Source organism: Lepidochelys kempii, chromosome 27 (genome assembly GCF_965140265.1).
Source record: "Lepidochelys kempii isolate rLepKem1 chromosome 27, rLepKem1.hap2, whole genome shotgun sequence".
Lineage (NCBI taxonomy): Eukaryota > Metazoa > Chordata > Testudines > Cheloniidae > Lepidochelys > Lepidochelys kempii.
In genome coordinates, this window is record NC_133282.1 from 3,529,840 (window position 1) to 3,556,886 (window position 27,047).

Genomic DNA, 27,047 nt, shown 5'->3' on the forward strand with positions numbered 1-27,047 from the left:
TTCAGACAGAGAAGTAGGATGGAAAGTTCATTTCGCAGAGGATTTCAAAATTTGGGTTCATTCCGGATGGGAATGAAAACCAGACATTTCAAAATGTTCTGCAAAGAAAAACTCTGGAAAAAAGAAATTTGTTCCAGTCGATTGAAACATTTCCTTTTGCTTTTGACTTTTTTGTAAATTTTATATTACGTGTAAACTTACAATATAATACCAAATAAGAAAGCGGAAATGCAGATCTGTTTCAAAATGAAAAATGACAAAATGGGACGTTTCAACCTTGTTGAACTCCCGCCACACTGCCCGTTTTGCCCCAAAACAAGATTCCCATGGAAGCAACCTGATTTCGTGATGCGTTTCCATTTCAATGGACCCACACACTCCCATGGACTGTAGTTCCAGTGAAGTTTCTCCAGCCAGCAGTACACTAGGTGCTGATCCTGTAGGTGCAGCCAGGAGCTGGGTGCAAAGAGCTCCCCAGGCCCAGATATCAGAGACACTTCCTCTGAGTCTCTCACTTGCAGCCTGCTCTTTGACTGCTCACTGCTGCAGAGCTGGGAGCCGAATCTCTGGGCAAGAACATGCTTCAGGTGTGCAGCTACTGCCGAGTGTCCCTGGCACTTGTGAGACCCATGAAACAGGGATGCTCCATGGGTAATTCTGTCATTGGCAGCCACATGCCATACCCAGCAGGGAGGTTCCCACATTCCTGCTAGGCTTTCTGAGAAGCTTGGGCCATGCCGAGAGTCACACAGACACTGGCCCAGAGATAAAGGTTCCAGATGAAGTCCCCCTTGAAGTCACTGGTAGCTTTGCCATTGACTTCAATGGAGCCAGGATTTCACCTGGAGAATTGGAATCTCTTGTAACTGGCTGGATGCTGGGGCTTGTTTTCTTCCAGCATCTGATGCCAAGCTAATGAACCTGGGGGGGATGGAGGCAAGACGGGCCCCACAGAGCTGCTCCCCCCGTTAAACAAACATGTCAAGCTGGGGTAGGAATAGGATAAAGGATTGGACTAAGGTCTGCCCACATGAGCTGGGCGGTGGCAGATAGTGACCATTTCTGTAAGGAATCCTTTTCAGGGTTGTGCTCCATCAATATCCCCCTTGCTCTGGCTCCATGGTAGATCCCGGCTCCCCAGTGCTTAACGTGGCCTGGACAAAGCGGGGGGGGGGGCCTGTGATAACCCGGCCGATTTAAATTTTCACACACCTGACACAGACAATTCACAAGTTCTTTGATAAACACATCACATCAGCAACAGGTTTCAGAGTAGCAGCCGTGTTAGTCTGTATCCGCAAAAAGAACAGGAGTACTTGTGGCACCTTAGAGACTAACCAATTTATTTGAGCATAAGCTTTCATGGGCTACAGCGCACTTCATCGGATGCATGCAGTGGAAAATACAGTAGGACGATTTTATATACACAGAGAACATGAACCAATGGGTGTTACCATACACACTGTAATGAGAGTGATCAGTTAAGATGAGCTATTACCAGCAGGAGAGAAAAAAACCTTTTGTAGTGATAATCAAGGTGGGCCATTTTCATCAGTTGACAAGAATGTGTGAGGAACAGTAGGGGAGAAAAATAAACATGAGGAAATAGTTTTACTTTGTGTAATGACCCATCCACTCCCAGTCTTTATTCAAGCCTAATTTAATGGTGTCCAGTTTGCAAATTAATTCCAATTCAGCAGTCTCTCATTGGAGTCTGTTTTTGAAGTTTTTTTGTTGTAATATTGTGACTTTTAGGTCTGTAATCGAGTGACCAAAGAGATTGAAGTGTTCTCCAACTGGTGTTTGAACGTTATAATTCTTGACGCCTGATTTGTGTCCATTTATTCTTTTACGTAGAGACTGTCCAGTTTGACCAATGTACATGGCAGAGGGGCATTGCTGGCACATGATGGCATATATCACATTGGTGGATGTGCAGGTGAACGAGCCTCTGATAGTGTGGCTGATGTTATTAGGCCCTGTGATGGTGTCCCCTGAATAGATATGTGGACACCGTTGGCAATGGGCTTTGTTGCAAGGATAGGTTCCTGGGTTAGTGTTTTTGTTATGTGGTGTGTGGTTGCTGGTGAGTATTTGCTTCAGGTTGGGGGGCTGTCTGTAAGCAAGGACTGGCCTATCTCCCAAGATCTGTGCGAGTGATGGGTCGTCCTTCAGGATAGGTTGTAGATCCTTGATGATGCGTTGGAGAGGTTTTAGTTGGGGGCTGAAGGTGACGGCTAGTGGCGTTCTGTTACTTTCTTTGTTGGGCCTGTCCTGTAGTAGGTGACTTCTGAGTACCCTTTTGGCTCTGTCAATCTGTTTCTTCACTTCAGGAGGTGGGTATTGTACTTGTAAGAATGCTTGACAGAGATCTTGTAGGTGTTTGTCTCTGTCTGAGGGGTTGGAGCAAATGCGGTTGTATCGCAGAGCTTGGCTGTAGACAATGGATCGTGTGGTGTGATCTGGATGAAAGCTGGAAGCATGTAAGTAAGTATAGTGGTCAATAGGTTTCTGGTATAGGGTGGTGTTTATGTGACCATCACTTATTAGCACGATAGTGTCCGGGAAGTGGATCTCTTGTGTGCAATGGTCCAGGCTGAGGTTGATGGTGGGATGGAAATTGTTGAAATCATGGTGGAATTCCTCAAGGGCTTCTTTTCCATGGGTCCAGATGATGAAGATGTCATCAATGTAGCGCAAGTAGAGTAGGGGCGTTAGGGGACGAGAGCTGAGGAAGCGTTGTTCTAAGTCAGCATTGTTCTAAGCGTTGTTCTAACAGTATGCCAGTTTTGTTCAATATCTTCATAAATGATCTGGAGGATGGTGTGGATTGCACTCTCAGCAAATTTGCAGATGATACTAAACTAGGAGGAGTGGTAGATATGCTGGAGGGTAGGGATAGGATATAGAGGGACCTAGACAAATTGGAGGATTGGGCCAAAAGAAATCTGATGAGGTTCAACAAGGACAAGTGCAGAGTCCTGCACTTAGGACGGTAGAATCCAATGCACCGCTACAGACTAGGGACTGAATGGCTAGGCAGCAGTTCTGCAGAAAAGGACCTAGGGGTGACAGTGGACGAGTTGAATATGAGTATGTTGCCAAGAAGGCCAATGGCATTTTGGGATGTATAGGTAGGGGCATAGCGAGCAGATTGAGGGACGTGATCGTTCCCCTCTATTCGACATAGGTGAGGCCTCATCTGGAGAACTGTGTCCAGTTTTGAGCCCCACACTACAAGAAGGATGTGGAAAAATTGGAAAGAGTCCAGCGGAGGGCAACAAAAATGATTAGGGGACTGGAATACATGAGTTATGAGGAGAGGCTGAGGGAATTGGGGATGTTTAGTCTTCAGAAGAGAAGAATGAGGGGGGATTTGACAGCTGCTTTCGACTACCTGAAAGGGGGTTCCAAAGAGGATGGCTCTAGACTGTTCTCAGTGGTAGCAGATGACAGAACAAGGAGTAATGGTCTCAAGTTACAGTAGGGGAGATTTAGGTTGGATATTAGGAAAAGCTTTTTCACTAGGAGGGTGGTGAAACACTGGAATGTGTTACCTAGGGAGGTGGTGGAATCTCCTTCCCTAGAAGTTTTTAAGGTCAGGCTTGACAAAGCCCTGTCTGGGATGATTTAGTCGGGGATCGGTCCTGCTTTGAGCAGGGGGTTGGACTAGATGACCTCCTGAGGTCCCTTCCAACCTTGATATTCTAGATTCTATGATTCTATGATTCTCTGGGGTTTAAGGTCTCTGTGATTTGGGGGTCTCTCTGGGGATCGGGGGCTGGAGGTGCTGTGGGAGTCAGTAGATTTGGGAGTGTCTCTGGGGCTGATGGTACAGTGACAGTGGGGATGGGGAAGTCTGAGTCCCCGGAGCCCATGCCTGGGGAGCTGCCTCTGCCCCCCCTCCCCACTGCTTCCCATACTGTCCACCCCCACCCTCCCGTCCCTTCCCACTGGCCTGGCTCTGTCAGAACCCCTCTGAGCCTGTCCCTACAAGGAACGCTGCAACCAGTGCTGGAGGATCCATGCCCCCTATGACTTCTCCTAGCCCCTCCCCAGCTTCTAGACTTCCCCAGACACACCACCCCAGAGTTTTTCCATCTGCTGCTCCCTCGGCCCCCACTGATCGCAGCCCAGGCTCTGCTTGCTGACTGACACAGGCCCTCCCATGTGCATGATGGAGGGTGAATGCGTGGGTGGTGCTGGTCTGTGGGGGAGCAGAGTCTGGGGCACTGCATGAGGCAGCAGCTCTGATAGAAGCTCTGTGCCCCTCACCCACACTTCATGGTCCCTTCCCTGCTTGGGGTGCGGGTAGAAAGTGACTGCCCTCGGCCCCCCAAACACACACAGAGAAGAGCTATAGGCCAGCATTGGGCACACCTCTATTCCTCTTTGGGCCAGCCGAGATCTCCCACCATTCCCGGTGTCCCCTGATCTCAGGTGGACTGGGGCTGTCCCAGAGGAGGGAGGACTCAGCCCCCACCCACCCAAGCAGATGAGGCCCTGCTGACACCACCCCAGCAGAGCCATTGTGGGGTGGCAGTGGATCCCTTCCCCAAACACACGCACACTGAGTGCTAACACTCCATGGAGATGCATAGGGCCATTCCCCCCTCTCAGAGCTACTGCTTCAGGCTGTCTGCAGACTCAGGCAGACATCCCCAGAGCAGTTCCACCTGGGGCTTCGATTCAGGTTTTCCTTTGAAATGAAAACTGAGATTCTGACCTGCTCCTGGGACATCAGGCCCACGTCCCCTGCCTAGCGCACGTGGGCTTTAATCCACTTCCCACACTGCAGGTGTGACTGGTTGGCGGACTGGCTGGGAAAGGGAGGAAATGTCATGCACAGAAATAAATTCCCACCTGCACCCAATCCGCCTCCACCACAAAAATGAACATCCCCCTCCAGAATGCTCTCCCCAGGCCCTGGGCCCAGTACTTCTACAGCCCCATCATTGCCAAGGGGGACTTAGCACCCCACAGCCTTCTAATGTCTTTACCCTCCCCACCAGCTGCCAGGCGGGGCAGGCCATTATTGTCTCAGTGATCTGCCCCGTGCTCTGTTGTGGAGCAGGGATTTAACCCCAGGCCGACACCTTAACCACTGGCTCCTCCTTCCTCTCTTGTCAGAGCAGAGGTCACTCCCGGGCCATGTGCCTGGGGCACCTAGCAGGTGCCTTGAGCTGCTTCTCTTCTCCCGCCTCCTCACCCCACCCCCAGTGCCAGGTTCCTGCCCCCAGCCAGCTATTCATGACCTATTTCAAATAGTACTTGTGATGGCGGGAGAAATTGATTGGAGACAGTTCACAACACATGTGGAGCCCACAACCCCCATCCCTTGGCACACCCACTTCTCCTGCAGGAGTTCGCAGGGGCATACACATAATGGATTTCATCTCTGCCACTAAAGTCTGCCGAGCACGTCTGTGGGAGCAGGGTCTGGAGAGGAGAAGATGGCAGGAGCAAGGGAACATCCTCCCCACCTTGTGTGGTTTGTGCAGGGGCTGGGGAGAACTGCAGACCCTCCACTGGGGCTGCTTCAGGCGGACACTAAGCCCCAGAGGTGGGACAGGACAGCAGAGCTGAGCAGCCAAGCGGGAGAGGGGTATACGGCGCCTCTACAAGGGACGTAGCAGTGTGCACATGGGAATGCATTCTGCCTCCAGCACTCAGTGTTGCCAACTGTCACAATTTTTATCAAGACTCCCATAATATTTTATGTCTTAAAGTGCCAGCTCCTGGAGTCAGGTGATTAGGTGAGACTCTCTGCTTTCACGTTTTTAAAGAAGTATGTTTCTAGCCCTTGTGGTTGCACAGAAAAGCTGGACTTCACATGACCCTCATGTGACCTAAAGGCTCAGTAGCATAGAAGGGGTTTTTCTGTCACTGTTTTTCCATCCACTTCCCCCAGTGATGGTATCTAGGGAGCCGGAAGTATTCAGATGAAGTGAGCTGTAGCTTACGAAAGTTTATGCTCAAATAAATTGGTTAGTCTCTAAGGTGCCACAAGTACTCCTGTTCTTTTTGCGAATACAGACTAACACGACTGCTACTCTGAAATCTTCCATAGCTGCGTCTCTACCAGGGTTCGGTCAGCGTAGCTACTGCACTCAGGGGTGTGGATTTTCTCAACCCTGAACACCCTAGTTACACTGACCTAACTTCGAATTGTGCACCAGGCCTGCATGCTCTCTGGGCTGCTTACCGTGCCCCCAGCCTTGAGTAGCTGCAGTTCCCTGTGCAGGAATTACAAGTAATTGGTGTGATCAGCTACTAAGCTTTTCTCCCTGTTACTCCACACAAGGGACAGATTCTTCTACTGCTTCTAAGAAACTCTGTCACTCAGTTTGAGTCATTATTTCTCTGGCTGTGCCCCGGATGGCTACTTCCCTCCCAAAGCAGGGGGTTATTCACCCTTGAAATCATGGCTGGCACTATTCTCACTGCCATAGCCTGGCGGTAGGATTGAAGGAGGTGGCCTTCAATGATCACTAACATGATCAGTGCCCATGTTTCTCTCCCTCCATGCTACTTGCTGCATCTCCAGCTCTCTGGATGGATTCTGGTAGTGGCACCAACAATAAACTAAAGAACCCTCATGCTTCATGGCTTCAGCTAGCCATCTGCAGGGGTCAGGAAGAGATTTTGCTCCCTCCCCCCAGTGGATGATACAAAGCTGGGAGGTATTGCCAATTCAGAGAAGGACTGGGATATCATACAGGAGGATCTGGATGACCTTGTAAACTGGAGTAATAGTAATAGGATGAAATTTAATAGTGAGAAGTGTAAGGTTATGCATTTAGGGATTAATAACAAGAATTTTAGTTATAACCTGGGGACCCATCAATTAGAAGTAACGGAGGAGGAGAAGTACCTTGGAGTATTGGTTGATCATAGGATGACTACGAGCCGCCAATGTGATATGGCTGTGAAAAAAGCTAATGAGGTCTTGGGATGCATCAGGAGAGGTATTTCCAGTAGGGATAAGGAGGTTTTAGTACCGTTATACAAGGCACTGGTGAGACCTCACCTGGAATACTGTGTGCAGTTCTGGTCTCCCATGTTTAAGAAGGATGAATTCAAACTGGAACAGGTACAGAGAAGGGCTACTAGGATGATTCGAGGAATGGAAAACTTGTCTTATGAAAGGAGACTCAAGGAGCTTGGCTTGTTTAGCCTAACTACAAGAAGGCTGAGGGGAGATATGATTGCTCTCTATAAATATATCAGAGGGATAAATACCGGAGAGGGAGAGGAATTATTTAAGCTCAGTACCAATGTGGACACAAGAACAAATGAATATAAACTGGCCACCAGGAAGTTTCGACTTGAAATTAGACGAAGGTTTCTAACCATCAGAGGAGTGAAGTTTTGGAATAGCCTTCCGAGGGGAGTAGAGGGGGAAAAAGATTTATCTGGCTTTAAGATTAAACTCGATAAGTTTATGCAGTATGATGGGATAACATGATTTTGGTAATTAAATATTCATGGTAAATAGGCCTAATGGCCTGTGATGGGATGTTAGATGTGGTGGGATCTGAGTTACTCAGGAAAGAATTTTCTGTAGTATCTGGCTGGTGAATGTTGCCCATGTGCTCAGGGTTTAGCTGATCGCCATATTTGGGGTCAGGAAGGAATTTTCCCCCAGGGCAGATTGGAAGAGGCCCTGGAGGTTTTTCGCCTTCCTCTGTATCATGGGGCACGGGTCACTTGCTGGAGGATTCTCTGCTCCTTGAAGTCTTTAAACCACAATTTGAGGACTTCAATAGCTCAGACATAGGTGAGAGGTTTTTCGCAGGAGTGGGTGGGTGAAATTCTGTGGCCTGCGTTGTGCAGGAGGTCAAACTAGATGATCATAATGGTCCCTTCTGACCTTAGTATCCATGAATCTATGAATCTCCTAAAGCATCAGAGAGGGGTACGGCTGGAGATAGGACATTAGAGGAGGAAGGCAGAGCCAGATTAACCTTTTGTGGGCCCTGGCGCCCAGTCCGTGTCCCCACTCCCCCTGCTCTGCCCGTGCTCCACCCCAAGGCCCCGTCCCTGCTTGGACTTTTCCCCCTGAGGCCTCACTCACCATTCTCATGCAGGGAGAGGAGTGAGCAGGGGCCAAGGGAAACAGGGGGCGGAGAGGAGCGAGCGTCGGGCAGGGCCTTGGGGGGAAGAGGCCAAGCAGGGGTGGAGCCATGGGGCAGAGTGGGCGGGGTGGGTCCACGGTCTGTGGGCCAGGTGTGGGCCTGGTGCCATTGGCGACATTGCGAACCCGGTACTGGGGGAGGGCCAAGGCCATGCTCTCAGGTGCTTGGCTGGTGGGTCTAGCTCACAAGCTGAGGGTCTAACCAAGTGCCGTATGTGAGGTGGGCAGGAATTTCCCCTCAAGTCAGGTTGGCAGTGAGCTTGGGGCATGGGGTGTTGCCTTCGCCGGCAGCATGGGGAGCAGGCCACTGGCCAGGATTATCTGGGTGTATCTCCCGTCGTCATTTCCCTGCCCTCGGGCACTGGTGCACCTCAGTGCCTGTGGCATGTCGTAGTCCAGCCTCCTGAGGGCTGTGATGCTTTGGGGTCAGTGTGTGGGTGCTGGGCAGTGTCGGTGCCCTGTGCTATGCAGGGACTAGGTGATCTGGGGGTCCCGGCTGGCCTTTTTAATCCCTGTGACTCTCAAAGGCTGTGCCTGAAACACTGCAGTGGCATGGCTGCATCACAGCTGTGTAGACAGTCCCTAACGCGATGGGCGGGGCTCTCCCATCACTGTCATTCAGCCACCTCCCGAGAGGCAATCGTCAGGTCGACAGAAGAACTGGGGGTGAGGTCAGCATAGCTGCATCCCTGGGCGGTGCGGATTTCACACGCCAGAGCCGTAGCTATGCGTTTCCAGTGTAGACGAGCCCTAATTCAAAGTCCAGGGCTCTCCCACTGTGTTAGGATGACACCTAGTGGCAGACGTGTGAGCACCGCATTTGGGAATTTTATTGCTAGCACACCAGGGGCCTTGGTTTAAAGGTAAGTCATCGAATCAGGGAAGAGAAACAAGGAATGACTCAAGAAATGCCTCGCTCAGCTCTTCTATACATAGCATTGCATGCAGGTGTCCAGTTGAAAGAGCTTGGCACTGGGGGATGGACTGTGCTCTCTTTTCTCACATGGAACAACATCTGTGGCCACTTGTGCCCCATTGATTTCAATAGCTCTCCTCCAGCAAGGTCTGAGCTATTGGAAATCAGGATATCACAGTCTGGCCCTTGTACTGTGAATATCAAGCGCTAAAAGCAAAGCCATCAGGATAAACCTGTGAGCAACGAACCGCCTGAGGACAATCACAGAAAAATATCTGTCAAATCATCTCAAACCGTGAACAGATCTATTGGAATCCCATGCACAGAATCATAGACTATCAGGGTTGGAAGAGATCTCAGGAGGTCATCTAGTCCAACCCCCTGCTCAAAGCAGGATCAATTCCCAGTTTTTGCCCCAGATCCCTAAATGGCCCCTTCAAGGATTGAACTGACAACCCTAGGTTTAGCAGGCCAATGCTCAAACCACTGAGCTGTCCCTGAAAGCTGACCAGAAGGTTCTAAAGAAAGGGTCATTCTAAACTGCAGTGTGCTGGGGCAGCTCTCCCATGGGGTCTTTGTAGCATTTTCATTGGCAGTCTGGAAGAGGAAATAAACAGCAAGGTAACAAAATATGCAGGTGACTCATGGGCGCTATAGCTCAGATACCTCATTCTCCTCTATGGGGAAGGCTCCCTGGCTAGACTACATCACCCATGATGCACTACAGCCTTCCATTTGTTTGACTGGTTGCAGTGCCTCTTGGGAGTCACATGACTGTAGTGCATCAAGGGAGATAAAGTCTAGCCAGGGATCCTGGCTCACGTAAGTGAATGGGGGCAAGAAGCATTCTGTTCTGTGCTAGTTTACGGAGGTACTACAACTCCCATGAGGCACTGGGGCAGTTCAGAGGACATGGGTTAATGTTGATCATAGCCAAAATGAAATTTTTCAACATTTCGAGCCCCTGGGGCAAGGCAGCCAATGGGGTTAGGGAAGGGAAGAACAGAACAATACCGAGCATCTCTGAAGCCATGTATGTGATTCCAACCACAGCTCTCCATGTGGGGTTCTGCCTGCTGGAAGCAAAGTGCGGAGAGCAGGAAGCACTGGGGGCTGCTGGAAGGGAATTTCTTCTACTTGTGTTTGGAGCAGCTGGGGTATTCTAGTGACCCACATTCAGAAGCTGCTCCAAGCACTGGCTGGCGCAATGGCTGTGATGGAGGCATCTGCTGTCAGTCTCACCAGCCTGGCTCATGCCTTGCCCCAGGGGCTCGAAATGTTGAAAAATTTCATTTTGGCTATGATCGACATTAACCCATGGCCTCTGAACTGCCCCAGTGCCTCATGGGAGTTGTAGTACCTCCGTAGACTAGCACAGAACAGAATGCTTCTTGCCCCCATTCACTTACGTGAGCCAGGATCCCTTCTCTCTGCCTTTCCAGATCCCTTCCATTTGTTTGAATGGTTGCAGAGCCTCTCGGGAGTCACATGACTGTAGTGCATCAAGGGAGATAAAGTCTAGCCAGGGATCTGCCTTTCCAGATCCCTTCACAGGTGTTTGGGACAGTTTGTATACCTCACTGTGTACCTTGGCTGGACTAGCTCCTGAGGCAAATTGCTCATGTGTGGCCCTCATATGTGGAAGCATGGGTGAGCTTAGCTCTGTCCCAGCTCTTGTGATCCCCCTCTGCTTCCTTCCTTTCCCATCCTTTCTGAATTCCAGTTTAGCCCCAGTGGGAGACTAGGGCATGTTAGTTCCACAGTGCAACATGGCCAAATCGGCTGGCTACTGGCTGCCTTGCTAGCTGCAGTGTCCAGTGAATCAACACAGAGCAGCTAGTATATTTCACCCCCTGGTGGATACAATACCCAGTATGAGTGATGGCTGAAACTTTTGGGACCATAAGTTGCCACCTGCACCCCTTGGCTCCAGAATCTCTGTCTCATCTGTGACTGATTGAATGCACTGACACTCGCTAGTGACCTTGGGGGAGATTAGCCCTACAGTGCACATGCCAATTGTACACAAGATATCCCTTCATAGCGGGTCCTTGTCCTGGGTTCTCTTGTTGCTGTGTAGAATGTACAGGTCTGTAGATGTGTCTCTACCTACCACATGGTCACTCAGCACATTGGATAAAGCTGGCTATTCAAGCTGGAAAGACAGATAAAAATAGAGAGGATCCCTGGAGATTTGCTAAGATTTTTCTCTTCTTATCTAACCCATTGGGGGTTGCAGAGTGCTTTCTGGGAGCCCAGCCAAGTCAAGATTCAGAGTCAGTTCTACTGGGTGAAAACTATTTGGAATCCAGATTTTGCACTGGAGTGAACTTTGTCCTAAAAGCTCTTCAGAGTAAGTGGAGCCAGAAATATTTGAGATAAACAGAATTCCGGGAGTCCAGGTTTCTGCTGATCTAATTATAACAAAGGGTATTTGTCAGGGATTTCAGTGGGGTTGGTAGCTCAGGGATAGGACTGGGGCAATGAGAAGCATTCGGAGATTTTGGATAGAGCTGGGTGGGAAATGGCTTTTCCGTCCTGCAAGAGCTTGTGAGCTTTTGGAAGTGTTTCTGTTCTGAGCTGGAACAAAAAGCAGAATCTCGACAAATTTTGCACACGGATCATCCCAAAAAGAATCCAGACGAGGTAAATGAAATGGGTTATTTCGCTCATTTCGAATGTTCCCATTTTTTTACCCGTTTTCACCTTTTTTTTAGTATCAGTGAACTAAAATTGCAAGCAGACAATTCCCTTGTTTTGAACTGGGAAACCGAGGGTTTAACTCGAAATTCTCAACCCGGAACATTTTGACACTTCCAAAGCTTTGTTTGTTTTAAAAAAAAAAAAATTCGAAGTGGGAGATTCAGCCAAACCGGCCCTTTCTCACCAACACTTTTGCTTTTGTCAAATCAGCATTTTCCCAATGAAAAGAAGAAAATTCCCAGGCGTTTTGAGACTTGGGAAACGCTCGAGAAACACAGCTCATCAAACGTGGCAACTCCTTTGTCTCCATATGATCAGCGCATCCCCGGGGTGTGACATGGCTCTCCCCCTGCACCACCATTGCTGGGGACAAGTTCTCTGATGCAAGCCACACCAGGAATTGTGCAGCTTCCTTCCTTTGATTCTGCAGCTTCTGGCCTTTTGCTTATTACTTGTAAAATCTCACCTGAAGCAGATGTGGCCACTTTGATTTGAACTGAAAAAGTCCGATCTTGTAGCTGCCGGGAGGGGGTCTTTGACTGAGCAGGTCAATACACAGAAAAAGAACATGGCAAACAGCATGGGCATTTCATGGCAGTTTTCGTTTTGCAGTGTTCCCAGCAGTTAGTGGGTTTCCACATTTTTTGCGACAAATTTTTATTGCCATTTTTATCCAAAAAATAAAAATAAAAACCAATTCATTCGTAGACATCAATATCCACTTCCATCATGTTGTCGATTAAAAACAAAAGTGAATAAAAATATCCTGAGAAAATTCACCAAGAACTTTTTATTTAAGATGACAATTTTTGGTGAAAATATGCATTTAAAAAATTGTCAGTTTTGGACTAACAAACTCCTGTTTCGAAAAGTTTCAACCACCCCCACAGTGGCAGCAGCCCAGTGGTTCTCAACCAGGGTTACGTGTACCCCTGGGGGTACAAAGAGGTCTTCCAGAGTGTACATCAACTCATCTAAATTTTTGCCTAGTTTTACAACAGGCTACATGAAAAGCACTAGCGAAGTCAGTACAAACTAAAATTTCATACAGACAATGACTTGTTTATACTGCTCTACATACTATCCACTGACATGTAAGTGCAATATTTATATTCCAATCAATTTTACAATTGCAAGCTAAAAATGAGAAAGTCAGCAATATTTCAGTAATAGGCCGTGTTAGTCTGTATCAGCAAAAAACAACGAGGAGTCCTTGTGGCACCTTAGAGACTAACACATTTATTTGGGCATAAGCTTTTGTGGGCCTAAACCCACTTCATCAGGTGCATGGCATGGAAAATACAGTAGCAGGTATATATACAGTACATAAAAAGATGGGAGTTGCCTTACCAAGTGGGGGTCAGTCTAACGAGACAATTCAATTAACAGTAAAATACCAAGGGAGGAAAAATCACTTTTATAGTGGTAATGAGGGTGGCCCATTTCAAACAGTTGACAAGAAGGTGTGAGTAATAGTATGGGGAAATTAGTTTTTGCAATGACCCATCCACTCCCAGTCTTTATTCAGGCCTAATTTGATGGTGTCCAGTGTGCAAATTAATTTAAAAAGTGAATTAACTTTTGTATTTTTATGTCTCATTTTGTAAGCAAGTAGTTTTGAAGTGAGGTGAAACTTGGGGGTACACCATACAGATCAGACTCCTGAAAGGGGTAGAGTAGTATGGAAAGGTGGAGAACCACTGGTGCAGCCCACTCACCCAGAACCACTCCCCGAGCCCTGCCTTGGGGAGACAAGGCCCCACGGCACACCCCACCAGGGCTCCTTGCCGCCCACCTGCCGTGCCCGGGCACAGAATTGGGGTATGTCTAGATTACAAGTGCTACAGCCGCTACTATAGCGTAGCCACCTGCTACCGAAACAGAAGGGGTTTGGCATCGCTGTAGTTAGTCCACCCCCTTAAGAGACAGTAGCAAGGTCAAGGGAGGAGTTCTTCCATTGACCCCAAGTGTCTACCTCAGGGCTTAGGTTGGCTTTAACTACGTCTCTCAGAATTGCACTAACCCAGCCCTGCCCAGCCTGTGCCGTAACCATCCCTGTCCCTGCCCGAGATGAGGCCTCTATTGCTCCCTGGAAACATTTGAGCTCCAACGTGTGAAGCCTTTTGTTGCTGGTGCATTAGCCACTCCCAGCATTCGGGGTGTCTCCTGTTTGTGAATCTGTCCCCGGTGCTTGCTGAAGCCCTGGGCTGAGTCTGTCTCCATCCCTGCTCTCCGCAGAAGCCGCTGTCCAGAGGCAGCACGTCATCCCTATGCAGTACCGTGGATTACAAGGCACCAGAGGTAGAGGCAGAGGAGGCTGCAGATGAGGCTGCCGAGGGCCAGGGGCCCGAGGAGTGCTTCACCGAGGGTAAGGGAGCCGCGCAGTGACCCTGCACCGGGGGAGCAGGTGGGTGGAGGGTTGCCCCGTCCTGGTACTGTCCCAGAGCACCAGCTGTCCCTGCAAAACACAGCACAACTGCCCCAAAACTAACAGAGAATGGGCCAAGGGTAGAGAACGGGCCCTGCAGTGATAGACTCCAGGAACTCAATCTAGTTAGATTAACAAAGGGACAGTTAAGGGGTGACTTGATCACTGTTTATAAGCACCTGGGGAACAAATATTTAATCATGGGCTCTTCAGTGTAGTAGAGAAAGGTCTAACATGGTTAGATCTCACCACAAACTCACAGAGCCCCCATGGGATCTCAATGCCCTGCGATCCCAACACCCATGGGATCCCACCCACAAACTCACAGCCCCCATAGATCCCATCCCCCTGGGATCCCACCCCAAACTCACACAGCCCCCATGTGATCCCATCCCCCCCTGGAATCCCACCCCAAACTCACACAGCCCCCATGGAATCCCAACAGCCCTGGATCCCAACACCCATGGGATTCCACCCACAAACTCACAGCCCCCATAGATCCCAACCCCCATGGGATCCCATCCCAAACTCACACAGCCCCCCCCCCCCGCGGGGATCCCATTCCCCCCTGGAATCCCACCCCAAACTCACACAGCCCCCATGGAATCCCAACCCCTCTGATTCCCAACACCCATGGGATCCCTTCCCAAATTCACACAGCACCCCCAGGGATCCCAACTCCCCTGGGATTCCCCCCACAAGGAATCCCACCCCAAACTCATGCAGCTCCACACCAGATCCCACCCCAAAACTCACATGGCAACTCAGAAGAACAATGCTTCTTTTCCCAGGCTATGACAGGCCCCTGGTCCAAAGGGTGCCAGCCCCCTCCATTGATAGTTTTCCCAGGGGTGGAGGGTGCAGCATGGCCAGTGCTAGCCAGGGCTGGTGGTGGGAGGCAGGGGCCCTGCAGCAGGTCAGGAATTGTACATGGACCAGGACAACGGAAAAGGTGAAGGAAAAGCCTGGAGGGGGAAAGGCAAAGGGGAAGTGGGGGGAGGCGCTGTTGTGGGGAGAGAGAAAGAAAGAGGGAAGAAAAAGGAGGGGCTGGTGTTAAGGAGCGGAAAGAAGAGGCATGAGAGGAAGTGGAGTGAGGAGAGAACAGATGTTAGGGAGGGGCAGGGGGCACGTAGAGGCGGGGTCAGAGGGGCCGGTGTAAGGGAGGGGTGGAGGGCGGGGGCTGGTGCAGGGGAGGGGTCAAAGGAGCAGCCAGGGGGGCGGTATAAGGGAGCAGCAGGGGGCTGGTGGGGTGTATGGTTTTGGGCCATGTGCCCCAGAGGAGGCGCTTCCCCAGGTGAGGGCAGGTGGCAATGCCACGGCATCCTGACACAGGTGAGCAGCTTTACTCCCTAGCCTGGTCCGTCCCAGAGGGCAGGCTCCTGGCAGATGAGTCGAATTTGCCTGTCTCCAGGCCGGATCGCCTCTGCCCATCCAGGCCCAGCTTGCTCTGGTCTGGCAGAGCAGCACCTGGCTGGCTTGCTACACCGGGAGACGACTCTGCCACCTGCAGCTCCCCAGAGGGGCCGCTGGCCCTGTGTCTGCCATGCCATGGCTCAAGAACTAACCGTGCCTCTCTGCATCCCTTCCCAGCCTGCGTGCGGCGCTTTCCTTTCCTCTACGTCGACATCACAACCGACAAGGGGAAGATCTGGTGGAACCTTCGGAAAACCTGTTTCAAGATCGTCGAGCACAACTGGTTTGAGACCTTTATCATCTTCATGATCCTCCTCAGCAGTGGAGCGCTGGTGAGTCACAGGTTTCGGTCCCTCACCGAAGCCCCCATGTACCCTGCACCGAGCCCCCTGGATTGTGGGACCCCGGAATGGCAGGCTGCATGCAGGCTTGTGGCAGTGCCAGATACTCCCTAAAAGGAGGTGAATTGGATTTGAAGCGAAAGGATCAGCATTCTGCGCTTTGGGCACCTGTCCAGGTAGGGGAGGATGTGGGGGGCTGTGGGCTAAGCACCACAAGTGGGGATGTTTTGCTCTGATCAGCGGCAAAATAGTTAATGTTGAACAGTAAAATGCCATCAGTAGATTTCAGGCTACTAAGCCTGACTTCAGTACCAGGCAAACTGGTTGAAACTATAGTGAAGGACAAAATGATCAGACACATAGATGAAGAGGATCTGTTGGGGAAGAGTCAACATGTTTTTTTTAAAGGGAAGTCATGCCTCACCAATCTGCCAGAATTCTTTCAGGGGGTCAACAAGCATGTGGACAAGGGGGATCTAGTGGATATGGTGTACTTAGATTTTCAGAAAGTCTTTGACAAGGTCCCTCACCAAAGGCTCTTAAGCAAAGTAAGCTGTCATGTGATAAGAGGGAAGGTCCTCTCATGGATTGGTAACTGGTTAAAAGGTAGGGAACAAAGGATAGGAATAAATTGTCAGTTTTCAGAATGGAGAGAGGTAAATAGTGGTGTCCCCCAGGGGTCTGTACTGGGCCCAGTCCTATACAATATATTCATAAACGATCTGGAAAAAGGGATAAACAGGGAGGTGGCAAAATTTGCAGATGATACAAAATTATTCAAGATAGTTAAGTCCTAAGCAGACTGTGAAGAGCTGCAAAAGGATCTCTCAAAACTGGGTGACTGGGCAACAAAATAGCAGATGAAATTCAATGTTGATAAATGCAAAGTAATGTGCATTGGAAAACATAATCCCAACTATACATATAAAATGATGGGGTCTAAATTAATTGTTACCACTCAAGAGAGAGATCTTAAGAGTCATTGTGGAGAGTTCTCTGAAAACATCCACTCAATGCACAGCAGCAGTCAAAAAAGCAAACAGAACGTTAGGAATAATTAAGAAAGGAATAGATAATAAGACAGAAAATATCATATTGCTTCTATATAAATTCATGGTACACCCACATCTTGGATACTGTGTGCAGACGTGATCGCCCCATCTCCAAAAATTGGAATTGGAAAAGGTTCAGAAAAGGGCAACAAAAATGATTAGGGGTATGGAACGGCTGTCATATGAGAAGAGATTAATAAGCCTGGGACTTTTCAGCTTGGAAAAGAGATGACTAAGGGGGGATATGATTGAGGTCTATAAAATCATGATGGTGTGGAGAAAGTAAATAAGGAAGTGTTAATTACTCCTTCTCATAACACAAGAACTAGGAGTCACCAAATGAAATTAATAGGTAGCAGGTTTAAAACAAACAAAAGGAACTATTTTTTCACACAATACACAGTTAACTTGTGGAACTCCTTGACAGAGGATGTTGTGAAGGCCAAGACTATAACAGGGTTGAAAAAAGAACTAGATAAGTTCATAGAGGACAGGTCCATCAATGGCTATTAGCCAGGATGGGCAGGGATGGTACCCCTATCCTCTGTTTGCCAGAAGCTGGGAATGAGTGACAGAGAATGGATCACTTGATGATTACCTGTTCTGTTCATTCCCTCTGAGGCATCTGGCATTGGCTACTGGGCTATATCTTTTGGTCTGATACTGGGCTAGTATCTTTTGGTCTGACCCAGTATGGCTGTTCTTATGTTCAGTGTTAATGATCCATTTAGATGAATAAATGAGATTGTTCACAACTCCCGCACACTCCGGCAAACTTCATTTCATTTGTTCCCATTTGGAAGGGATTTTTGTAACCCGCAAAGGTTTGCAACCTAGATTATAAAAGCCTCGAATGGCCCCAAAATTGGCTGTTCCTAGGGACTCCCAAAGCTCCAGGAGACACCCTTCCTCTCCACTGCCCCAGGGCCCTGCTCTTTGAAAGTTGGTGTCAGAACCAAACACAGCTTTTGCAGATCCATCCCCCTAGAATGTCCTAAATGACTGTGGGTCTGCTCGGGTGGCTGAGCTGCAGGGCGTATAGTCCATTCCCCCTTTGGCAAATACCACCCACTCTTCAGCATTGCCGGAGAACTTTTTTGTAATGGTGGCTTGATTTTAAGGAGATGGTTTTATCACTTTTCATCAGCTCTGTGGCCCTGGCTGTCAGGGGACACTCATTAGACAAGATTATTGTATTGATTGGTTTAGCGTTAGCAGCTGGTTATTGCTTTGCTATCCTAGTGCCTGAGTGATGATCTGAAGTTGGTCAGACAGTAAGTAATGGTTCAGCTTGTTTTTGGTTCCCCTTTAAGTATTTGGACTGAATACATCTGGGCTGCAAAAGTAAGTCCTTGTTTGCATTCCTGAGACCTTCCTCTCTGCAACTCTGGGGGTAACATTTTCATATGTGTCTAAGTGACTTAGGGGCCTGAGTCCAATTTTCAGAAGTGATTTAGGCACTTAGGAGTGGCACTGTCAATGGACATAGGCTCCAAGGGGTCAGAATTTCAGAGGTATTTAGGTGCCTAAAGATGCAAATAGGCACTCGGTGGGATTTTCAAATGCCCTCTGCGCCTATCTCCCATTGATTTCATTGGCACCTTTGGGTGCCCAACTACCTTTCAAAATCTGGCCCAAAACCACCAGAACCCTTTAAATGCAGCAAAAGGAGAAAGGCCTTAGTCCGGCTGCTGCTCTCCTGTCCCACTGTAGCCGTGAATCCCTCTGCTGGGAGCTCGTCTCACGGAAGCCCGACTCATCTAGCTCTGCGCCTCTCCTAGGCTTTTGAAGACATCTACATTGAGCAGCGGAAGGTGATCCGCATCATCCTGGAGTACGCTGACAAGATCTTCTCCTACGTGTTTGTCCTCGAGATGGTACTCAAGTGGGTGGCCTATGGTTTCAAGGTGTACTTCACCAACGCCTGGTGCTGGCTCGATTTTCTCATTGTGGATGTAAGTTGCTGCTCGAGCAATGGAGCAGGAAAGAGCATCTCTGTGATTTGGAGCGGGGGGCAGGACCTGGGGGAAGAGGCAGAGAGGGGGCAGGGCCTGGGGGAAGAGGCGGAGTGGGGGCAGGGCCTGGGGGAAGAGGCAGAGAGGGGGCAGGGCCTGGGGGAAGAGGCGGTGTGGGGGGCAGGGCCTGGGGGAAGAGGCAGCGTGGGGGGCAGGGCCCGGGGGGAAGATGCTGAGAGGGGGCACGGCCTGGGGGAAGAGGCGGTGTGGGGGGCAGGGCCTGGGGGCAGAAGTGGAGAGGGGGCAGGGCCTGGGGGGAAGAGGCGGAGTGGGGGCAGGGCCTGGGGGAAGAGGCAGAGAGGGGGCAGGGCCTGGGGGCAGAGGCGGAGAGGGGGCAGGGCCTGGGGGAAGAGGCGGAGTGGGGGCAGGGCCTGGGGGAAGAGACAGAGTGGGGGCAGGGCCTGGGGGAAGAGGCAGAGAGGGGGCAGGGCCTGGGGGGAAGACGCAGAGAGGGGGCAGGGCCTGGGGGCAGAGGCGGAGTGGGGGCAGGGCCTGGGGGCAGAAGCGGAGAGGGGGCAGGGCCTGGGGGGAAGACGCAGAGAGGGAGCAGGGCCTGGGGGGAAGAGGCGGAGTGGGGGCAGGGCCTGGGGGCAGAGGCGGAGAGGGAGCAGTGCCTGGGGGAAGAGGCGGAGAGGGGGCAGGGCCTGGGGGGAAGACGCAGAGAGGGGGCAGGGCCTGGGGGAAGAGACGGAGTCGGGGCAGGGCCTGGGGGCAGAAGCGGAGAGGGGGCAGGGCCTGGGGGGAAGACGCAGAGAGGGAGCAGGGCCTGGGGGGAAGAGGCGGAGTGGGGGCAGGGCCTGGGGGAAGAGGCAGAGAGGGGGCAGAGCCTGGGGGCAGAGGCGGAGTGGGGGCAGGGCCTGGGGGCAGAGGCGGAGTGGGGGCAGGGCCTGGGGGGAAGACGCAGAGAGGGGGCAGGGCCTGGGGGCAGAAGCGGAGAGGGGGCAGGGCCTGGGGGCAGAGGCGGAGAGGGGGCAGGGCCTGGGGGAAGAGGCGGAGTGGGGGCAGGGCCTGGGGGGAAGACGCAGAGAGGGAGCAGGGCCTGGGGGGAAGAGGCGGAGTGGGGGCAGGGCCTGGGGGAAGAGGCAGAGAGGGGGCAGGGCCTGGGGGCAGAGGCGGAGTGGGGGCAGGGCCTGGGGGGAAGAGGCGGAGAGGGGGCAGGGCCTGGGGGAAGAGGCGGAGAGGGGGCAGGGCCTGGGGGCAGAGGCGGAGAGGGGGCAGGGCCTGGGGGAAGAGGCGGAGTGGGGGCAGGGCCTGGGGGGAAGACGCAGAGAGGGGGCAGGGCCTGGGGGAAGAGGCGGAGAGGGGGCAGGGCCTGGGGGAAGAGGCAGAGAGGGGGCAGGGCCTGGGGGCAGAGGCGGAGAGGGGGCAGGGCCTGGGGGAAGAGGCGGAGTGGGGGCAGGGCCTGGGGGGAAGACGCAGAGAGGGGGCAGGGCCTGGGGGAAGAGGCGGAGAGGGGGCAGGGCCTGGGGGAAGAGGCAGAGAGGGGGCAGGGCCTGGGGGCAGAGGCGGAGAGGGGGCAGGGCCTGGGGGCAGAGGCGGAGAGGGGGCAGGGCCTGGGGGAAGAGGCGGAGTGGGGGCAGGGCCTGGGGGCAGAGGCAGAGAGGGGGCAGGGCCTGGGGGAAGAGGCGGAGTGGGGGCAGGGCTGGGGGGAAGAGGCAGAGAGGGGGCAGGGCCTGGGGGCAGAGGCGGCGTGGGGGCAGGGCCTCAGGGGAAAAGGTGGAGTGGGGGGGCCCCAGGGCGGAGCAGGAGGCAGGGCCTGGGGGCAGAGGCGGCGTGGGGGCAGGGCCTCAGGGGAAAAGGTGGAGTGGGGGGGCCCCAGGGCGGAGCGGGAGGCAGGGCCACTGTCCAGGCGCCAGTGGCCTTCCCCACTTCTAGGGAGCTTCCAGCGCTTGCACCTAACACAAGTGTCACGCACCGCCTATGGTGCCCAGGCTGTGTAGGTCGCCCCCAAGAGACTGGCCCACGGTCACTCATGGCATGTGCGGAGAAGCAGGGTCCCCTGAACCCCAGGCTCACCCCGTAACCAGCGGGCTGAGCCTCTGAGCGCCAACCCTCCGGGTGGGAAATGTCCATCGAGGATGGGGAATGAGGTGCGGGCCCTGCAGGGGAAGGCAACACGTTGCCATAGGTGCCGACTCCATGGGTGCTCCGGGGCTGGAACACCCATGGAAAAATGTAGTGGGTGCTCAGCACCCTCTGGCAGCCCCATGGATCAGTGCCTTTCCCCCCGCCAGCACCTCCCGCCTGCCCCTGCTCCTTCCCTGCCCATCGGCTCCTCCCCATCCTTGCCAGCACCTGCACCCCCCACAACCAGCGTGCAGGAGGTGCTGAGGGGGCAGGGAAGAAGCAGGGGCAGGAAGAGGCAGGGGAGGGGGCAGGAAGACGTGGGGTGGGAGATTGGGGGGGGGGGTGGAGTGGGGGCAGGGCCTGGGGCAGAGCAGGGGTGAGAAGAGGCAGGGTAGAGGTTTGGGGGGAGGGGTGGAGCGGGGGCAGGGCCTGGGGCAGTGCAGGGGTCGAGCATCCCCCTGGGAACAGAGGACGTCAGCGCCAATGCAAGTTGCCATCTCCTCTGGAGCTGCCTCAGGTCCATCAGCGCCCCTGCTAATGGCTCTGGGTTTCTCCCAAGGTTTCCATTATCAGCTTGACAGCAAACTGGCTGGGCTATTCTGAACTGGGCGCCATCAAATCGCTGAGGACTCTGAGGGCTTTGCGACCACTGCGGGCTCTGTCAAGATTCGAAGGCATGAGGGTAGGTCCTTTGCCAGGCCTCCTGACTGGGTGTGACCCCGGGTTGTTGGCACCTGGTAGACCCAGAGCCGCTAGGTATTTCTTGGTGTGAGGGCCTAGAGAACCAATGTGTTGGCCACAGAGCCAGCTATGCCCTGGCGCTTCTCGAAAGGGCTTTTCAGAGGAAATGGCTGCCTGCATTGCCAAAACCCAGCCTTTGGATATTGGAGATAGACCTACAATCATGAGATTCTAAAACTAGTAACTTTGGCAAGTTCCTTTGCTGTTCTTTTGGGGTCACATGTTGAAGCTTTTCTCTGCAATCGCAAGGGCTAGACATGTTGCTTCTTTACTGAAAGCTGAGAACTCTCATGAAATCACCAGCTTCCAAGAGCTGGAACTTTAACAAGATCCTCAACTACCCTGAGACTCGCCATGAGTGGGCAACACTGGATCGCTCCCCTACAGACCCAGCGATGGGGAGCGTGGAGTGCTCACAGAGGGCAGGGGACAGGACTTCCTGCCAGGCTGGTGGCTCCCTGCACAGAGCTGAGGGAAGGGCAGGGTGGGCACGGAGGGGCCAGGCCCCCAAATTGTATTCAGAAGACTCGGATTCGCTCTCCAGCTGGCGTTGGTGGTGCATGGGGTAACGCAGCCCGTCTGGGAAGATGTTCTCCTCTGGGCCTCACTCTTTGAAGCCCAGTTGCTCCAACTTTAATGCCCTCCAAGTGCAGCCCTGGATTGCACCACACCTGGCATGTGCCTGGCCCCCTGCCTGCTCCTCTCTCCTCCACGGTGCCAGCCTAGAGCTTCGAAATGGAAGAGGAGGGCGCAGGCCCAGGAGGCCATGCTGCTAACCTGTGCAACCGCCCATGCTGCCATGGCTTTCCTGCTCTTGGCACTCAGTTATCTAGCTACATCAGAGCCAGTGCGGGTATGTCTGCACATGCTGCAATCACATCGCTGACCGCAGTGTAGACAGTTCCGTTCCAGCTAGACAAGGTCCCATCTCTCCCGGGTGGCGCATCCCATGTTCTCTTCGGCTTTGTGGAGTGGGGAGGCTCAGATCTGGCCGTGGTGGGCTGTGCCTCACACAGGAACTCCAGGTAACTGCACCTGCAGCATAGTAACTGTCCAGGTGGCTTTGAGGAGTCACAGCTGCTCCCAGGTGAGGGGTACCTGTAATTCCGTCCGAGCGGCAGAGCTAACACCCAGCCACAGAACTGTCCCGCGCGAAGTCCCGAGCCGCTTCCCCTAGGCCAGCCCTGCCCTCTCTCCCCTCCCGTTGCAGGTGGTGGTGAACGCCCTGCTGGGTGCCATCCCTTCCATTATGAACGTCCTGCTGGTCTGCTTGATCTTCTGGCTGATATTCAGCATCATGGGGGTGAACCTGTTTGCGGGGAAGTACTACCGGTGCATCAACACCACCACGGACGAGCTCTTTGACATCAGCGAGGTGAACAACAAAAGCGACTGCCTGGCGCTGCTCCACACCAACCAGGTGCGCTGGGTCAACGTCAAGGTCAACTTCGACAACGTGGGCTTGGGCTACCTGTCCCTGCTGCAGGTGGTAAGTACTCCGCCGTGCAGCAGCTCTTGGCCTGAGGTAACCCCAGGCTGGCACAGCTCCCCAGCCGGAGCAGCTGTCAGATGCCGAGCGAGAGGCTCCCCTGCAGCTCCTAACCACCAGGCTGCCGGGCTTTATTTTATCATTATGTACCTGACAGTAGCACCTAGAGTCTTGACCAAGATCAGGGCCCCGCTGTGCTAGTGCAGAGTGAGTGACTGTCCCTGCCCCAAAGAGCTTACAGGAAAAATAGATAGGACCAAATAGATAGGACCAAATGATAGGACCCATTTTACAGAAGGGGTGGGGGGAAACTGAGGCACAGAAAGGGGAAGGGACTTGCCCAAGGTCACCTCCTACAGGTCAGATTGGCACCCAGTGCTCAGCTCATCAAAGGCATGTAGGTGCCTAATTCCCTTTGGAATCAGTGGCAATTAAGTGCCTAAATACCTTCGAGGATCAAGGCCTAGGTCTCCTGCCTGCCAAGCCAGCTGCCAATCCACTGGATCATGACGCCTTTTAATTCCAAAATCTAGATTTCACACACACAAAAGCTTGGAACAGGTGAGACGTCATGGGGCCATGAGCAGAAATTAGCTTTCACTGGAGGGGAGGTAAAGGAATGCTTGGAAAATGTGAACCTATTCCAGTCAACCTGTGCAGGCGATACTGTGCCCTAAGGAGTTACGCTCACTAATTAGCTAGGCCATTGACAATCCTTTCTAGAATGGCGTGTAGAACTGGGGGAGCTACCAGAGAATGTGGGGCATGGTGGGCAGGACAGGGATTTAACACACCATTCTTTATTAAAGGAAGTAGGATGATTGCGGCCATTACTATTAAGGGAGCAAAAGACCAATCCCTAGTCAAGTGATGGAACAAACGCTCAGAGCAAAAGGTACGAGACAGCTGTCCTAGAGTCCTAGGCGTCCGAGATGGACAAGAGCTGGTAGATCTTGCAGTTCATCTCCAGTCTGTTCTTCCCTTGAGAACACTTCTAATGCTTTGTCCAATCTAGTTCCTCTTGGGCCTTACGGAGACGATTCTGCAGCCTAACTGATCTCCCTGCCACGGAGATTCCTGCCTGCTCCCCCTCTCAACGCTGCAGTTTCCTCTGCCTTGTTTTTAAATAAAGTCTGATTGCTCGGTGACTGGGCCTAGGGAACTCCCCCTGCATCCAGGGGAACTGAGTGGGCACAATCACATCACAGTGCCGCCCTAGCTGATGACCCATCTGGTGCTCAGCTTCCCCTGCTGTAGTGTCATGCCATCTAATGCAGGAAACGAGACATGCACCCTCTTTTGTTCAGTCACAAACACCACGCCCCTCCAGCTCCTGGTGAAGTGAATGGTCCAACCCTCCCCCCCCACCCCCGAATTTCCAGAGACTCAGGAGCAGGTGCTACAGGTTAACACCTAGGCAGTGATCAGTCAGCCGTGTGCTGTACAAATGCAGCCTGGAAGCTAACTGGGAAGCCGAGGGGTCAGCTAAACTTCTGTTTAGCAAAGCTGGAGTTTGAGACAGCTCCTGGCCCAGCTCAGTGGCTGACACCAGCCTGTCCCATTGGGTGACACTGCAATTTTCCTGGCTCCCCAGACAGACGTAAAGTGCCATCTCCAAAGATCAGTGTAGCTTCTCCCCGAATGGAGCATGGGTGGGGCTTTTGGTTGTTCCATGCCAGGCTGCTTGGGAATTTTTCGACGTGAGGGTTTCTTTGTCCGAATGCCGATTCGTCAAAGGGGGAACTTCCCCTGGAAATGTCTCGGTTTTAGCGACCCATTCATTGGGAAGGCTCCTCGTATCTCGGCTGGAATCTCTGGTCCAAGCGGGAGAGGCTGTGCTAGACCCTGTGAGAGCCCTGTGGTTAGCACACTTCTGAGGGATGCAGAAGCCCCAGGCTTACATCCTTGATCTGCCTGAGTTAGGACAGGAATTTAAGCCTGGTTATTCCACAGCCCAGGGGCCAGATGTTCAGCAGCCAATGTGCTGAGCTCCCCTGGGGACTGACTCCACTGCTCTGTGCTGTCCCGGCAGGCCACCTTCAAAGGCTGGATGGACATCATGTATGCGGCCGTGGACTCCCGCGAGGTGAGGTGACACAGAGAGAGGAGCGTGTTCTGCTGCTCTCTCGTCGACATGCCTGGCTTCGCAGGGCATGCTGGGACAAGGAGCCCTGCCTTACATGGTTCAGCATGGCCCTGGGGCCTGCTTAGAGCTTTGAGGGGCACTCTCTCTGTGCTCTGCCCCCTGGCACAGGCAGGCTGATCCAGGCCCCAGCTGGTTAGGATCCAGCTGGGGGGCTCGGGCAGGTGGGGGGCAGAGGAGCCGGGAAGGGAGGGGTGGAGCTCTCACCCTGTCCCATAGCTGAGCAGCGAACTATGGGAACAGGACACAGTCTGATGTTTCATTGATCACACATTCTGCAGGCGCCACCCTTCCCCTTTGCCTTGCCAGCACCCCCAGCCTGGTCCCCAGAAACCAGCTCCCCAAAAAGTGCTCCAACCTGACCCCAAACTGTCAGATCTCCCCTTCTTTTCTGGGACAGAAGCTTTGTCCCCCCCACCCTGTGTCCCCACTTCTTTCCTGTAGCCAAGCCCTCCAGTCCCCCCATCCCGGGAGCTGCTCTTGACCTTCCCTCTTGACATCTGCAGCCGGGGCAGATTGACGTTCTGCGGCATGGAGCTTTTCGGAGCGTCTCAGGGCAGGTGGAGGGTCTGGGGCTCCCCAGAGCGGACCAGGCTCCCTGGGCAGCTCTTACCACAGGTTGGCTCCAGCTTCCAGCCTGGCCGGGGGCGGGGCCTTGGGGGAAGAGGAGGAGCAGTGGGCATTCTTTGTTCATTGTGCCCGGGACCCCAATAAATCTTAGTCCGCCTCTGAGCAGGCTCTGGGCATGGAGGCACCTCAGGTTCCCATGTCGGGGGAGGCTGGGTTCTCAGCATTCCCAGCCCCCTGCAGTGCAGCAGTGACCCCATGCCTGGGACGTGGGGGGAGTGGGCTGTGCCCTGCACTCATGCATCCCCTTCTCCCCACTCAGATCGAAGAACAGCCGCTGTATGAGACCAACCTCTACATGTACATCTACTTCGTCATCTTCATCATCTTTGGCGCCTTCTTCACCCTCAACCTCTTCATCGGTGTCATTATCGACAACTTCAACCAACAAAAGAAAAAGATAAGTATCTCCTGGCCCGCCTGGGCTCCTGGCATTCCCGTGGCCCCGGAGATCTGGACAGGTCCATTGGGATCAGCTAGTCCGGCCTCCTGCTAACCCAGAGCACTGCCCTGCAGTCATTCCTTGCGCAGAGCTTCAGGAGGCAGGCCAGGAAGGAGCGCCCTGCGGCGGGCAGCGAATTGCAGCTCCTGGGCGAGGGTGCAGACCCGGGGGCATGGGGTCACAGTGGGAGGTCAGACACAGGAGCAGACCCAGCCTAGGGGCAGAGGAGCTGCTTCGCATGAGCTGAGTCCCCTGGGCAGTTCCCTGCCATGCTGGTGCCCACTCTTCCCGATCACTGGGGTTGCTAAATGAGCTCCTCACAGGAACCTGAGAAGTCACATCCCAGGGGTTTTCTCATTTACGGTGTGTAAAGGGGGCCTGGAAAGTACTCAGAAAAACCAAAGAAGGTGCAGAGAGGGAGTCTCTTTTCTATTTGATTTTGAGCCCAGAAGCATCAGCATTGCCAGGCCTGGCCCTCGGTGCTCTGCTGGGGTCGCTGGGGGGGCAGGGGCCTGGGACTGGGCACTCAGGGC

At 53.0% G+C, this 27,047-nt stretch overlaps 1 protein-coding gene across 1 annotated transcript in view; it reads left to right on the forward strand.

Moving 5' to 3' along the window:
* The window catches only part of SCN4A (sodium voltage-gated channel alpha subunit 4), a 108,376-nt gene that overhangs the window by 73,046 nt on the left and 8,283 nt on the right, over positions 1-27,047 (forward strand). The window contains exons 16-22 of the mRNA XM_073326359.1: positions 13,995-14,124; positions 15,775-15,929; positions 18,772-18,945; positions 21,632-21,754; positions 23,024-23,302; positions 25,335-25,388; positions 26,335-26,472. Of these exons, the coding sequence (XP_073182460.1) occupies positions 13,995-14,124; positions 15,775-15,929; positions 18,772-18,945; positions 21,632-21,754; positions 23,024-23,302; positions 25,335-25,388; positions 26,335-26,472 (1,053 nt within the window). The remainder of the gene's footprint in view (positions 1-13,994; positions 14,125-15,774; positions 15,930-18,771; positions 18,946-21,631; positions 21,755-23,023; positions 23,303-25,334; positions 25,389-26,334; positions 26,473-27,047) is intronic.